Here is a 15,980-nt window from a genome sequence, read left to right as displayed (position 1 = left end):
TGAGGCTGTGGTAGAGTCCATCTGTTCTTGTGCAATGCTGCCATCTTGCGTTTCATGATGGATTTGACTTTATCGTCCACAAAAGAAAAGGAGCTTTTTGTGACGATAGAAGATAAATAGAAGATAAATAAATACAGCAAATAAATGACAATCATGGAAATCATTCATTTTCATTACTTCACTATAGATTGTAATGTGCACATTTTCTTGGCTTTTTATTTGGAATTTTCCAAGCATTTCAGTGGAATCATCTCAAGACAAATAGTGTCATTTATAGCATATATTAAATATTAAAGAAGAACGTTTTATTTTGATTTTTTAAAGTCGTTACATAGGCAAAAAAAAGTTGTAACCATGGGAAAATGAGGCAGGTGAATTATTATGGGGATGAAGTCCGAACATTAAAGAAGAAATTCATATTCACACAAGAAAAGTCGCAATTTCACGACAATACACATTAATAGAATACTACAGAAAAATATGTTGTTGTTTTTTAAAGTTGCAATCAGAACTCATAAAGTTGTCGTTTTGACGTTATCTGGTTGGGAAAAACGTATTAATATTATGGAAATAAAGTCATAATATTATGAAAAGAAAATGTATAAATAAAGTTTTAATAGTTGCAAAGTTGAGATAGTTGAGAAACAGCTGTAATTTGACAAGAGTAAAGTCCAAATATATATATATATTTTTTTTCAGTCATATTCTCATGAAGAAAAACGTAGCAGTTTTACCAGAATAAGAGGGACATTGACATCAGAGCTGAAGGAAGAATAGAATCCATCCATAATAATGAGTATAATAATAATGGATGATCATAAAAATGAAATGAATACATGAAATAATCACCTGCCAACGTGGACGTCCATCGTAACCATGCCAATCATTTGGATCCAAGCCACACTCAGTGGACACTTCATTAGGTACACCCAGCCCAATGGTGACGATGACGATGATTACAGCACAGTATGCACGATGTAGGCTATACGTATACCTAATGATGTGTCCCCGCTACTAATGCTGACTCAGCAGTGTGCCTCACCGCTGCTACAACATTGGTTGTGTGGCTGCTGTGTTGTTAACAACATACTTGCCAGCTCCGCATGCGCTTTCAACTGTTGTTTACATCCCTGCTACTAATGCTAACTGAGCATTTGCTGCCTCAACGCTGCTACAACATTGGTTCTGCGGCTGCTGTGTTGTTAACAATACACCTGACAGCTATGCATGCGCTTTTAACTGTTGGAACTGACAACATTGGTTCTGCGGCTGCTGTGTTGTTAACAATACACCTGACAGCTCTGCATGCGCTTTTAACTGTCGGAACTGACAACATTGGCTCTGCGGCTGCGGTGTTGCACAATAGAGAAGATTGGTGAGTTCAGCGTGCGCTTTAAACTGTCATTGACAACAAACTCTTTTAATGGCAACTCTAATGCTCGTTGGTTCTTTGGCTGCTGTGTTAATACACTTGCAAGGTCTGCATGCGCTGTAAACAACGGTTGGTTCTGTGGCATCGGTGTTGTGTAATACGCTCGCCAGCTCGGCGTGCGCTGCTGCCAATGCCGACTGAGCAGTTTGTGCATGACTGCTGTTACACCATCGTGTTGCACAACATACAGTAGTTGCAGCTCTCCAACATTGGTTGTCAAGGAATGAGCATGTGGAGAGTTAGTTTAGGGGAAGAAAATGAAGCCGTTTGTAGAAAGTAGGAGTGGTTTTCTTCTCCGGCGATCTCCTGGCTCCGCCTCTTTGCGCTAGAAAGAGAGCACGTGTGGTGTAGCTGCTGAGCATTGTTGGAATGGAAGAGGATGAGGACGTGTCACATGAGAAGGCCGCGTCCTGCGAAGACTTCTCCTCCTCACCTCCTCGTCAGTCGTCCCCGTCAGTCGTCCTCGTCAGTCGTCCCCGTCAGTCGTCCCCGTCCGGAGCGTCGGACGTCCCGATGGGGAAGAGCATGTCGCTCTCCAGGGAGAGGTTGCTCCCCAAGTGGCCCCTCAGCAGGAAGTGCGTCCTCCTCTGCAGGAGCCTCTGCTGCTCCTGCTTGAGCTCCACGTAGGAGCGGGAGAAGGTGTGGAAGATGGAGGTGACGGGGAAGGCCATGAGGAGGATGCCGCTCAGGATGCTGCTCAGCGCCACCACCTGGCCCGGGATGCTGCGGGGCACCATGTCGCCGTAGCCCACCGTCGTCATGGTGATGACGGCCCACCAGTAGGTGGCGGGGATGCTGGTGAACTCCGGCGCGGCGGCCATCTCGTTCTCCATCAGGTAGAGCAGCGGCGAGTAGAGGGCGATGGCCACGCACAGGAAGAGGAGCAGCAGGCCGAACTCGCGCGTGCAGCGGCGGGCCGTCAGCCCCAGCGTCTGCAGGCCCAGCGAGTGGCGGGCCAGCCGCATCACGTAGAGGATGCGCAGCGCCCGCAGCACGCGGAGCACCAGGCCCACCTTGTCCAGGTAGCTGGTGCCCGAGGCGGGGCGGCGCTCGGCCGTGGAAGCGGCGTCCACCAGCAGCGTGATGTAGTAGGGCAGGATGGCCAGCACGTCGATCAGGTTGAGGGGCTGACGCAGGAAGCTCAGCTTGGAGCGGTCCTGGATGAAACGCAGGGAGAACTCCAGGGAGAACCAGGCCACGCACACCGTCTCCACGATGAAGATGTTGTAGCACATCTGGGAGCACGTGCCCTGTGCGAACACACACACACACACACACACACACACACACACACACTGGAGCTTGACCGCCACCAGGGGGAGCTGCCGAGACATTCGTACTTAAAGGGGACCTGTGATGCTCACGTTGGCCCTTGGGGGACCCCTGGAGAGCAGTGGCACACCATAACCCGCACACAAAGCTCTTTAGATCTTCTAGAACGTGCACCTATTCTAGCTGGATTTCCTCCTCGTGTGCGCACTCTATAATGCTACACTGACAAGCCCTTACCTGACGACATAAACTCATCAGGACACCGAGGAATCGTTACTTTCTGACCGCAGGCAACGTCGCCAAGGCATCAGACTCCAGTAACGGTCCAGCTCGGCCCAAACAGTCCCATATTTTTCTCTTCACCTGGAATCTGCAACTCCAACCACTTCTGGTGGCCTCTTCAGATACGTCTGCTGTCCTTCAAACCGGGAGAAACATTTCCTGGCAGCCGCTAGCGCTAGCTCGGTGCTAACACGGTGCTAACACGGTGCTAACACGATGCTAACACGGTGCTAACACGGTGAAATCAGAGCAGTGAAACAGTGCAGGTGTACAGCTTGTGTCCGGGAACGCCCATATAAGGGAACGCCCATATAAGGGAACGCCCATATAAGGAGGTCCGTCTTTTCAGGCTCTTTCGCACCTCATGATCATCTGTTGGCATGGATTAACAGCGGAATCCAACATTCCATCCCCATTCATAGGTCAGAAATGTGGGAAAAGCATCATAGGTCCCCTTTCATAATAATGATTATTATTAATAACTTCATCTAATAACTTTACTGTTGATGGTTGCAATGGTCATTGAAACTAGTATTCCCATTAGGACATTAGCTACTGTAAATTAGGGTATCGGTACAACGTTCGGCTGCACCGATCCACCTGTCAACCTGTGGACGCTCCCACCTTCCTTCACTCGTGAACAAGACCCCGAGATACTTGAACTCCCCCACCTGGGCAGGACCACGTTCCCAACCCGGAGGGACCTCTCCACCCTTTTCCGACCGGGAACCATGGCCTCTGATTTGGAGGTGCTGAGTCTCATCCCAGAAGCTTCACACTCCGATGCAAACCATCAAAGCCTGAAGACGCCATCAGGACCACATGGTCCGCAAATAGCAGAGATGAGATCCTAAGACCCTCCGAGCGTACTACCTCAATGCCTTGGCTGTGCCTAGACATTCTGACAAAGGGCAGCCTTGGCAGAGGCCAACGTCCACCGGGAACAGGCTGGACTTCCTGCTAGCCATGCCAACCAAGCTCCTGCTCCGGTTGTACCAGGTCCCAATGGCGCATCGTAGCACGCCACCAATCCCGTACTTCCGGAGAAACCCCCCAAAGCATGCCGCTAGGGACACGTTCAAATGCCTTTTTCCTAAGTCCACAAAGCGCATGGAGACCCTGGACTAGACCTTCTCAGGGAGGCTGAGGAGTGTGGTCCCCCTGAGGTTGGAACACACCCTCCGGTCACCCTTCTTAAAGAGGGGGACCACCACCCCGGTCTGCCAAGCCAAAGGAACTGTTCCCGACTTCCACGCCATGTTGAAGAGACGTGTCAGCCGAGACCGTCCCTCCATCGTCACCAAACATTCAGAGCTGTTTTCATCATGTAAAAAGAAAAATGGCTATTTTGAAAATAAAATGTAATATCAAAAATGATCCCAAGAGCCAGCAGCAAATGGGGCGGGTACTCACCGCCTCCTCCTCCCTCCTCATGGCGGGCATGGTGCTGATGGAGAGGTTGACGGCGGTGATGGTGACGAACAAGACGGACAAGCAGGCGAAGATCTTCCCGGGGAGCCCAGAGTGAGGTCTCTCCACCATGTCCCTCAGCTCGGCCATGAAGGCGCTCAAGCGGGACTCGGCCGGACGCCCCTCGCTGTCCGACTCGTTGGGGTCCCGCGGGAGCTGGTCCTCCTCGGCGGCGCGCTCCACGGCCTCCAGTTCCTCCAGGCGGCGCTGCAGGCGGCGGCGGCAGCACCACTCCAGGCTCTCCTCGGGCACCCCCCAGTAGAGCAGCTCCTCCCTGAAGGAGAGGGCGCACATCTCCCTGAGTGAGCGCAGCTTGCCCGCCCGCAGGAAAGTCAGGATGGTGCGGAAGGCGCAGGGGCTGCGGTCGAAGAAGAACTCGTTGCGAGCCACGTCGTAGTCGTCGCACACGTGCATGATCTCGTCGAAGCTGCCGCACAGGTGCAGCCGGCCCAGGCGGGACAGGGGGAAGTCCTCCAGGGTGGTCCAGGGGAGCTGGTAGCGCACGCCGCCCACGTTGATGATGGCGTGGAGTTTGCGGGCGTCGGACAGCGGCGGGGGGCCGGCTCGGGGGGCCGGCCGCGCCCTCCTGTAGAAGGCTCCCTTGCGGGCCTCCTGCGCCTGCGGGGGCGGGGTGCCCAGGGAGGTGTCGGAGGCGCAGCTCAGGGCGCTGTAGTCGTAGTCGTAGTCGGAGCCGTCGCCCGCCAGCGGGGTCATCTTCACTGGCCTGCCGACATCCTGGCACGCAAGCGCCGTCACCTGCACACGCAAACGCCACACGTCAGCGTTCCTTCAACAGCGACACGAACGTGGACGCTTCCTTCTTCATTTGTGTCCTGATGATTATTTATTTTAATATTGTGATGACTCCCAATATTACCACATCATATAAAAGAACATATTTTACAATATTTGACATCATATCATTTATTGAATAATTCAACATGCTATTAAAAACGCAATATTTTTCCTTCTAATATGACCAGTTCATTCCCCCAAAAGACCACTTTTTCAACTTGCTTCTAGTACATTTTGATTATTCTTGTGATATGTTCATATTATTCTCATATTTTGCCATAATATTACAACTTTAGTTTCTTTTCTTTCTTTCATTTTTTGGATTCTTTAAAATGAGCTGATTAGCTAATCAGGCTAGCTTATAAGGCGAGCGAACGAGCCATCTTCGATCTTCAACGGATTTTTTCTTCTTCCGCTTCTTCAAAAACTCAACGACTGACTGGACCAAGCTAGCCTTGGACTTGGACTTCCAGTGGAGTGTTTCTTCGCCTTTCCTGCTGACTAGCCGACCGACGAGACGCCATATGGCTTTCCCTTCTCGAGGGGCTTTCTCAGCCACAAGAGCTTTGGAACGTCAGACGTGGCGGGCACGTGTTAGCGTTAGCCTGCTAGCCACGGTGAGCCTGTTCAGACGCATTGATTTAGCTTTTAGCTTTAGCTTTTAGCTTTTAGCTTTTAGTTTTAGCTTTAGCTTTTAGCTTTTAGCTTTAGCTTTTAGCTTTAGCTTTTAGCTTTAGCTTTAGCTTTTAGCTTTAGCTGGCCCTACTCCAGCAGCGTCTACTGGCGCCATGCTAACTCATAGCTAAGTCATAGCTAACTCCCTTTTCTGCTTCCTCCTAATATTTCTCTTAACTTGATTCTAGGAACATTTGTGCTGGTTTTAGTTGCGTTTTCTTGTCAAATGCTATTTTTAGAATGTGCTGCAGGCCAATAAAAGTCAGAGCTGCACTGGGCAACCTTTGACCCCCCCCCCCCCCCCCCCATGCCTCCCAATGTGGCGATGACGTGAGTGACATGTTGCATGTAAGCCCGTAGAAAGCAGCAAAAAGAAGTGAGAAGATGAGCAAGAAGACGGTAGGTTAGCTTCTTGGAAGACAGCAGCACTGGTCCAGGGTCCAGGGTGTTAGCTTCCAAAGCGCGTCCTTGGTGAGGTCTTGCTGGCGGAAGGAGGAGGAGTCGGCTGAGTGAAATGGGAGCAGTGAAGGCTTATTAGACACCTGCACTGTCGCCATCTTGATTACAGTGTTGGAGATTACAGAGAATAGCAGGTTCCGGCAAAGCGCCCCCAGAGATCGTCATGGCCGCCTCGTTGCCTGAGGAACGCTTTGGAAAAGGCCAGCTCGTGTGTCAGAGAACTTCAACCATGGACTGCACCCCACCCAAGGCAGGAGGACATGGAATATTCTCAAAATATCCAAAATATGGATTCACGCCACTCCGACAAAACAATATCAAAATCAATAAAGAAAGAATAAAAATGGCCGGCATGGATCGGGATGAACTCGGGAATGGTTGGAATAAACATAAGCCAGGTGTGTCCAAAGTGCGGCACCTGGCCTGTTTTTAACTGAGCCGCAGATGCATTCTAAATACGAATGTGGCGTATAGCAAAACTATATTTATTTCAACGCATCACAAGGAAAAATGAGCAGTATTTATTCATTCTTCATATATTATTAAATTATTCATATATTCATCATTATTCATTCCTTCATTTTCTACCGCTTATCCTCACCGGGGTGCTGGAGCCTATCCCAGCTATCCCAGGGCACATATGCACAAACAAGCATTCCCACCACGCGAGAAACACGTTAAAATACTAAAAAAAAACAAAAAAAGAAAATGTCTTATGTTTTTAAATTCATCATGTTAATAGAAACAAAACAAAAGAAAATAAAGATGCTGAATTTCTTTGGGGAGTCGTAGTATGGGAAGGAGTAACACTTGGTTTATATAGATATATATATAATATATACCCATATACTATGTCTACCCATAAAAATAGCAAAAATGAGAATATGCTAATGTTAGCATTAGCACCATGACCAGTGATATGTGCTAATGCTAAAATATCCATCACATCCCACAGTGTTAAAGAATTCCTGGAGCCAGACGGTAATCGGAGCGCCCCCAAAATGGAGTTCTTGCATATCCCATTGATGACAATTCCTAAAATGTTCATCCGAGTCCTTTCAGAAGTTGGGAACAAGAAATTATTTGGAAGCCAAGCAGCCAAACAAACAGAAAAACGCAGGCAAAACATGACCTCTGTGCTGGGCCAAGGTCATCGTCACACAGTGACATCGTCCACAGCTAGCACTTGAATTGAACAGAAATGACGTAGCATGCGGATAATCAGGAATCAGGAATCAGGAATCCATAATCCATAGAAAATGCGGAGCAAGCAACCATTGAAATGTGCATTGTGAGAAGACGACGCTCACGGTGGAATCGGAGCGTCCTTTGGGTTTGAACGTGGTCAAAGGTTAGGAATACACCCACAGACGTGCACGGGCCTACGCCGCCTCCCACTGCATTCAATCCCACTTCACCCCCCCCCCCCCCCCCCGGGCCGGTTGAGTCCTCGCTGCTGCGCTTTTTTGGTCTCTCTGCGCTAACTGGGGTGTTTTTCTTTTTTTCCCAGCATTTTCCACACAAGAAGGAAAGTGCGAGGACGTGATGATGGAAGGGAACAAGGGTGTTACCTCCACCACCTCGGTGGCACTCTGGCCTGGCCTTCGTCATGCCAGGGAACCTTCTTCCTCTCCTCCTCCTCCTCCTTCTCCTCCTTCTCCTCCTTCTCCTCCTTCTCCTCCTTCTCCTCCTTCTCCTCCTTCTCCCCCTTCTCCTCCTTCTCCTCCTTCTCCTCCTTCTCCGCTACCAAGGAAAAGCCTTTTAACCCGTCGCCGTAATCTTTCTTTTCCACAATATTCACCAAAACTCATTTATATTCACTGAAAACACTCTTGCTACTACGTCAACAAAAACACCTATGCTATGCTAATCCCAGACTACATTTTCTACTATATTCACCAAAACTCATTTATATTCACTGAAAACACTCTTGTTACAATGTCAACAAAAACACCTATGCTATGCTATGCTATGCTAATCCCAGACTACATTTTCTACAATATTAACCAAAACTCATTTATATTCACTGAAAACACTCTTGTTACAATGTCAACAAAAACACCTATGCTATGCTATGCTATGCTATGCTATGCTATGCTATGCTATGCTAATCCCAGACTACATTTTCTACAATATTAACCAAAACTCATTTATATTCACTGAAAACACTCTTGTTACAATGTCAACAAAAACAGCTATGCTATGCTATGCTAATCCCAGACTACATTTTCTACAATCCTTGAAAATGCCAAAGTTGTCAGGAAAAGAGGTTCCTTCATGACGTGTCAATGCTAAGTAGCTTTAGCATTTTAGCCTTAGCATGGGTAACGTCTAATGTGTAAAAAACTCGGGTGGAGCCACTGTTAGCAACCCCCTCCCTCTATGCTACAATGCTACACAGACTAGCGCTTTAGCTCCATGACGTCCACTAAATGAAGACAGTTAGGATCCTGGTGAACTGGTACTTACTGCTGGCTCTTCTTGGGCTCCCACAGCCCCCAGTAACGGAGGAAAGGTGGGGGCTAGTCCAGCTGCATAGTGGCCCATGTGGACTAAACAAAAGGCTTCTCTTTGGAACCCCAACCACTTGTGGCTGATGGGGGCGTCCTCTAGGAACTGCTGGAATGGATTGTGCTGAGCTTTGCAGGCAGAGAGAGAGAGAGAGAGTGAGAGAGAGTGAGAGCGAGAGAGTGAGAGAGAGAGAGCGCAAGCGAGAAAGAGAGAGAGCGAGAGAGAGAGAGAGAGAGAGAGAGAGAGACGAAGGCCAATGGATGACTAAGATGGAGGAGTGTGAAGGAAGTGATGCGTCAAGGACAATCGGGCAGATTCTCGCCCATCTGTGCGTGAGTGCGAGTCGACAACGAGGCTCTGACATATTGGCCCTCGCACGGGCGGCCCCCCTCGCACGGGCGGCCCCCCTCGCACGGGCGGCCCCCCTCGCACGGGCGGCCCCCCTCTGGGGCGGACATCGGAAACCAGAGAGCGGTTCCGCCTCTCTCCACTTAAAACGCCGACCGCGACCGCTTAGCGCCGCTCTCTTTGTCCTACCCCAACATGAAGTCACTTCCTGTCCTCTAACAGTCCTCTAATGGACTCTATGGACGCTGTTTCCGGCAATGATGTGCCCCCCCCCCCAGGAAGACGCTTGAATCCCGAGAGGAGTCCAAGTGGAGACTGAAAGCCAAGCGTTGGCAATAAAGTCATGACAGCCTGAAGACGAGACACTTGACTAATGTTGGCTTCAACAGCAGAAATCCAAAGAAAAAGGAAAGAAGAAGAAAGAAGTTGAATTCCAATGAGAACTGTGGCAACTAATAAATGCAGGAATAAAGGTTTAATACTAAATATTATATCTAGAAATAGAAGATATTATCATTTTAGTAGCACACAGTTGAAATATGATATGATATGATATCCTTTTTTCAAACATGTGAGATCATATGAGAAAGAAACAAAAGAAAATACATTTGGCATTTTTTCAACACGAGGTTGCGGGACAAAGTTATAGAATGAGTTATGAATATCATAGAATAATATCAGCAGAAGAAAACATCCGAGAAAGTTGAAGCAATTTGAATGATTAAAACCAACAAGAACGGAAAAATCCTCATTAATCTTGAATGAATGATTAATCACATGCTGGCGACTCCCTCATCAGGACAAAAGGCCAAAGAAAGCAACCAAAGCAACCTTATTTTTATGACAATAAGGTCATAATATTATGGGGAAATATCACCTCATTTGACTAGAATAGAACTGAAATATTAGTTCTAAGTATAATTAATAATGAATGAACAGAAGTATAAAAGTTAGAGGATGGGAAAAAAGAAGAAAGTTGGAAAATGTCAAAAAGCAGCAGAAATGTGAAAAATAAAGTCAAAATATGAAGATAAAAAAGTTGTAGGCTGACGACAAGAAAAGAATAAAGTGCAAATATTATCAGGAAAAATGATAACATAAATCATCTAAACCTAATTTTACATTTTCAAATATATGTTTTCATTTATTACATTACTAAGTATCTCATCTTCCTAATCATTGTCTGCCCCCCCCCCCTCCCCCCACGTTACTAAGTATGGCATCTACCTAATCCTCATCCTTGTAGTGACGCTGCCCAGGGATCAAACTTCCAGGAGTTAAAAGTGGAAAAGGTCATTAGTTGGTCCCATCACAGCCGTAATGACCTGTGGGGGGGGGGGGGGGGGGGGTGATTTATCTCCGCTTCAAACTTTGAGGTGCGGAGGAACCTGCCGGCCAGGAAGGAGCATCTCCCATGGATCTCAAAGATCCTCTACAACATGATGCTCTGTTGTTTTTACTTCCACTACTACTACTACTACTAACGTCAGTCCTCTGCTGTCAAAGATCATCTACTGCGTTTAAGACAGGAGCGCTCTGCTGTTTTCAAAAAAGGAATCAAAGATCCTCTAGATGATGGGATAGCTTTTAGCCTACTGCAAAAATATGGCTGAAAGATCCATACATGCAGTACTTTTGTGATGCTGATGCAGTACTTTGAGGTGTATGAAGTACATGCGGTACTTTGTGTGTTGTGCTCTTGCACTGAAGCAAGGTCGTCCACGCTTACACGTTTCCACACGTGTCGTATTCATGGTATTCATAGTATTCATGGTATTCATGGTATTCATGGTATTCATAGTATTCATGGTATTCATAGTATTCATGGTATTCTTTGGCCCGAACCGCCACAGCAACAAAAGCAAGCAGAAAGTACAAGACGCCTCGGTCTGCCACGATGACGTTAGAGGCTAAGCTAGCATGGACCTGCTGAAGCACAATTCAAGCAAAGATCCTCTCTAAAGATCATAAAGATCATCTATGGACAAGGAGCGCTCTGCTGTTTTAAAGAACCAGCTGTAAAAGTAGTCAATCAAAGATCCTCTATATGAGTAGAAGACAGGGACTGCGGGGTAACAAATAAGTTGGAGTTGGAGAGAAACGTCCGACGCCAGGCTAAGCCCCGCCCAGCCATGTGGCTGTGATGCCGTGATGGGTTAGCATGTTAGCATGTTAGCATCTGGCGCTCCGTGTGCCTCCACGGGTTCAAGAAGGACGTGTACACACAGGTATACAAAGGTACACACGGGTACACACAGGTGTACACACAGGTACACACAGGTATACACATGTACACACAGGTATAGACATGTACACACAGGTGTACACACAGGTATACACATGTACACACAGGTATAGACATGTACACACATGTATACACATATACACACATGTACACACATGTACACACATGTACACACATGTATACACATGTACACACATGTATACACATGTACACACATGTACACACATGTATACACATGTACACACATGTATACACATGTACACACATGTACACACATGTATACACATGTACACACATGTATACACATGTATACACATGTATACACATGTACACACATGTATACACATGTACACACATGTATACACATGTACACACATGTATACACATATACACACAGCACAGGCATAGACATGTACACACAGGTACAGACATGTACACACAGGTACAGACATGTACACACAGGTACAGACATGTACATGTACTCACTGTGACTTGAAATGGGATGAGCTGTGTGCTGGCTAAAAGATTCCCAAAGGCGAAGGAGGAAGAAGCAGCAGCTTGGAGGATGAGGATGATGATGATGATGATGATGAGCAACAGGCTGCCCCCCCCCCCTCCCCCCTGACATCACAAGTGGGATGTGCGGCTGAAGCCAAGCTTCTGCTGAGGACGCCATGGCAACCGTCTTCTGGAGAGCGCTACCCGGCTCCCGCTCCGCCTTTCCCATCCTCGTGGTCGTCTCGTTCTCTGGAAGCACAAAAACGTCCGACGTGACGTCCCGCCTCTCCCGTCCCGGAGTCGGGGGCCGCCTGGACGGGACGTCATCACAAGTCCGCTCGTTGTCAGTCACACCAAACAACGACTCAAGTCAGCGTGGCTTTGCAGTTTCGACAACGCAAGACTTTCCCAACATTCCAAACATTCCAAACATTCCCAACATTCCCAACAAAAAACACAGTGCAACCAAAACAGACGAGAAGAAAGAGAAAGCACATCCTGAAGATGCTAACCAGAAAAAACATGCAGTCTGACGGCAAAGGAAGGAAAAAAGGAAGGAAAGGAAAGGAAGGGAGGAAGGAAGGAAGGAATGAAGGGAGGAAGGGAGGAAGGGAGGGAGGATGGGAGGAAGAGAGGAAGGAAGGGAGGAAGGGAGCAATGAAGGATGAAAGGAAGGGAGGATGGGAGGAAGGAAGGAAGGATGGAAGGAAGGAGAGAAGGATGGAAGGGAGCAAGGAAGGAAGGAAAGAAGGAGGGATGGGAGGAGGGATGGAAAGAAGGAAGGAAGGACGGGAGGAAGGAATGAAGGAAGGAAGGGAAGAGGGAAAGAAGTAAGGATCGAAGGACGGAAGGGAGGAAGGAAGGAAGGAAGGAAGGAAGGGAAGAGCGAAGGAAGAAAGGATGGAAGGAAGGAAGGAAGGAAGGAAGGAAGGAAGGGAAGTAAAAAGGAAGGGAGAAAAGAAGGAAGGATGGAAAGAAGGAAGGAAGGAAGGAAGGGAGGAAGGGAGGGAGGAAGAAAGGGAGGAAGGAAGAAGGAAGGAAGGGAAGAGGGAATGAAGGAAGGAAGGAAGGAAAATAACAGGGAAAAAGGAAGGAAGGGAAGAGGGAAGGAAGGAAGAAGGAAGGGAAAAAGGGAGGAAGGGAAGAGGGAAGGAAGGAAGGAAGGATCGAAGGAAGGAAGGAAGGGAGGAAGGGAGGAAGGGAGGAAGGGATGAAGGGAGGAAGGGAGGAAGAGAGAAGGGAGGAAGGAAGGAAGCAAGAGAAGAGGGAAGGAAGGAAGGAAGGGAAGAGGGAAGAAGGAAGGAAGGAAGGGAGGGAGGAGGAAGGAAGGGAAGAGGGAAGGAAGGGAGGGAGGAAGGAAGGGAGGGAAAAGGGAAGAAGGAAGGAAGAAAGGAAACGAGGAAGGGAAGGGAGGAATGAAGCAAGGAAGGAAGGAAGGACGAGAGGAAGGAAGGATGGAAGGAAAGGAGGAAAGGAAGGAAGGAAGGAAGGAAGGAAGGTAGGACGAGAGGGAGGAAGGAAGGAAGAAAGAAAGGAAAGGAGGAAAGGAAGGAAGGAAGGAAGGAAAGACGAGAGGAAGGAAGGAAGGAAAGACGAGAGGAAGGAAGGAAAGACGAGAGGAAGGAAGGAAAGGAGGAAAGGAAAGGAGGAAGGGAAGGAAGGAAGGTAGGAAGGAAGGAAGGAAGGAAGGGAGGGAGGAAGAAAGGAAAAGAGGAAGGGAAGGGAGGAAGGAAGGTAGGAAAGAAGGAAGGAAGGAAGAAAGGAAAGGAGGAAGGGAAGGGAGGAAGGGAGCAATGAAGGATGGAAGGAAGGGAGGATGGGAGGAAGGAAGGAAGGATGGAAGGGAGCAAGGAAGGAAGGAAAGAAGGAGGGATGGGAGGAGGGATGGAAAGAAGGAAGGAAGGACGGGAGGAAGGAATGAAGGAAGGAAGGGAAGAGGGAAAGAAGTAAGGATCGAAGGACGGAAGGGAGGAAGGAAGGAAGGAAGGAAGGGAAGAGCGAAGGAAGAAAGGATGGAAGGAAGGAAGGAAGGAAGGAAGGGAAAGAAAAAAATAAGGGAGAAAGAAGGGAGGAAGGAAGGGAGGGAAAAGGGAATAAGGAAGGAAGGGAAGAGGGAAGGAAGGAAAGAGGGAAGGAAGGATGGAAGGAAGGAAGGGAGGAAGGAAGAAGGGGAGGAAGGAAGGAAGGAATGGAAGAGAGAAAGAAGAAAGGTAGGAAGGAAGGAAGGAAGGAAGGAAGGGAGGGAGGAAGAAAGGAAAAGAGGAAGGGAAGGGAGGAAGGAAGGAAGGAAGGAAGGAAAGAAGGAAAGAAGGAAAGAAGGAAGGAAGGAAGAAAGAAAAGGAGGAAGGGAAGGGAGGAAGGAAGCAAGGAAGGAAAGGGAGGAAGGGAGCAATGAAGGATGGAAGGAAGGGAGGATGGGAGGAAGGAAGGATGGAAGGAAGGAGAGAAGGATGGAAGGGAGCAAGGAAGGAAGGAAAGAAGGAGGGATGGGAGGAGGGATGGAAAGAAGGAAGGAAGGACGGGAAGAAGGAATGAAGGAAGGAAGGGAAGAGGGAAAGAAGTAAGGATCGAAGGACGGAAGGGAGGAAGGAAGGAAGGAAGGAAGGAAGGAAGGAAGGGAAGAGCGAAGGAAGAAAGGATGGAAGGAAGGAAGGAAGGAAGGAAGGGAAGTAAAAAGGAAGGGAGAAAAGAAGGAAGGATGGAAGGAAGGAAGGAAGGAAGGGGGGAAGGGAGGGAGGAAGAAAGGGAGGAAGGAAGAAGGAAGGAAGGGAAGAGGGAATGAAGGAAGGATGGAAGGAAGGAAAATAAGAGGGAAAAAGGACGGAAGGGAAGAGGGAATGAAGGAAGGAAGGAAGGAAGGAAGGAAGGAAGGAAGGATGGAAGGAAGGAAGGAAGGAAGGAAGGAAGGAAGGAAGGAAGGGAGGAAGGGATGAAGGGAGGAAGGGATGAAGGGAGGAAGGGAGGAAGGGAGGAAGGGAGGAAGGAAGCAAGAGAAGAGGGAAGGAAGGAAGGAAGGGAAGAAGGAAGAAGGAAGGAAGGGAGGGAGGAGGAAGGAAGGGAAGAGGGAAGGAAGGAAGGAGGATGGAATGAAGGAAGGAAAGGAGGAACGGAAGGGAGGAAGGAGGAGAGGAAGGAAGGTAGGAAGGACGAGAGGAAGGAAGGAAGGAAGGAAGGAAGGAAGGAAGGAAGGAAGGAAGAAAGGAAGAAAGAAAGGAAGAAAGGAGGATAGGAAGGAAGGATGGAAAGACGAGAGGAAGGAAGGAAGGAAGGAAGGAGGGAAGGAAGGAAGGGAGGAAGGAAGGAAGGAAGGGAAGGGAGGAAGGAAAGAAGGAAGGAAGAAAGGAAAGAAGGAAGGAAGGAAGAAAGGAAAGGAGGAAGGAAGGAAGGAGGGAAGGAAGGAAGGAAAGGAGGAAGGAAGGAAAGGAGGAAGGAAGGAAGGAAGGAGGGAAGGAAGGAAGGGAGGAAGGAAGGAAAGAAGGAAGGAAGGAAGGAAGGAAGGGAGGTAGTAAGGAAAGGAGGAAGGAAGGAAGGAAGGAAGGAAAGGAGGAAGGAAGGAAAGGAAAGAAAGGAAGGGAGGAAGGAAGGAAGGAAGGGAAAGGAGGAAGGAAAGAAGGAAGGAAGAAAGGAAAGAAGGAAGGAAGGAAGGACGAGAGGAAGGAAGGATGGAAGGAAAGGAGGAAAGGAAGGAAGGAAGGAAAGACGAGAGGAAGGAAGGAAGGAAAGATGAGAGGAAGGAAGGAAGGAAGGAAGGAAGGAAGGGAAGGGAGGAAGGACGAGAGGAAAGAAGGAAGGAAGGAAAGAAGGAAGGGAGGAAGGGAGGAAGGAAAGAAGGAAAGAAGGAAGGAAGGAAGAAAGGAAAGGAGGAAGGGAGCAAGGAAGGAAGGAAGGACAAGAGGAAGGAAGGATGGAAGGAAAGGAGGGAAGGAAGGAAGGAAGGAAGGACGAGAGGATGGAAGGAAAGGAGGGAAGGAAGGAAGGACGAGAGGAAGGAAG

General features: G+C 48.4%; 1 protein-coding gene across 2 annotated transcripts; it reads right to left on the bottom strand.

The window, feature by feature from the left end:
• Window positions 1–208: 208 nt before the first annotated feature.
• Window positions 209–12,035, bottom strand: kcng1 (potassium voltage-gated channel, subfamily G, member 1). Of its 2 annotated transcripts, none has more exons than XM_058051416.1 (3): window positions 11,976–12,035; window positions 4,400–5,212; window positions 209–2,682 (listed from the first exon to the last, which is right to left on the bottom strand). In XM_058051416.1, the coding sequence occupies exons 2-3, from the start codon at window positions 5,168–5,170 to the stop codon at window positions 1,912–1,914; spliced, it is 1,542 nt and encodes a 513-aa protein (XP_057907399.1). In that variant the 5' UTR covers window positions 5,171–5,212; window positions 11,976–12,035; the 3' UTR covers window positions 209–1,911. The 2 variants fall into 2 exon arrangements, with proteins under 2 accessions (XP_057907399.1, XP_057907398.1); XM_058051415.1 differs by lacking the exon at window positions 11,976–12,035 and adding an exon at window positions 8,855–9,013.
• Between the last annotated feature and the right edge of the window lie 3,945 nt (window positions 12,036–15,980).

Source organism: Doryrhamphus excisus, chromosome 16 (genome assembly GCF_030265055.1).
Source record: "Doryrhamphus excisus isolate RoL2022-K1 chromosome 16, RoL_Dexc_1.0, whole genome shotgun sequence".
Classification (NCBI taxonomy): Eukaryota; Metazoa; Chordata; class Actinopteri; order Syngnathiformes; family Syngnathidae; genus Doryrhamphus; species Doryrhamphus excisus.
Note: the sequence above shows the minus strand (reverse complement) of the source record. Positions and strands in the feature narration are given on the sequence as shown.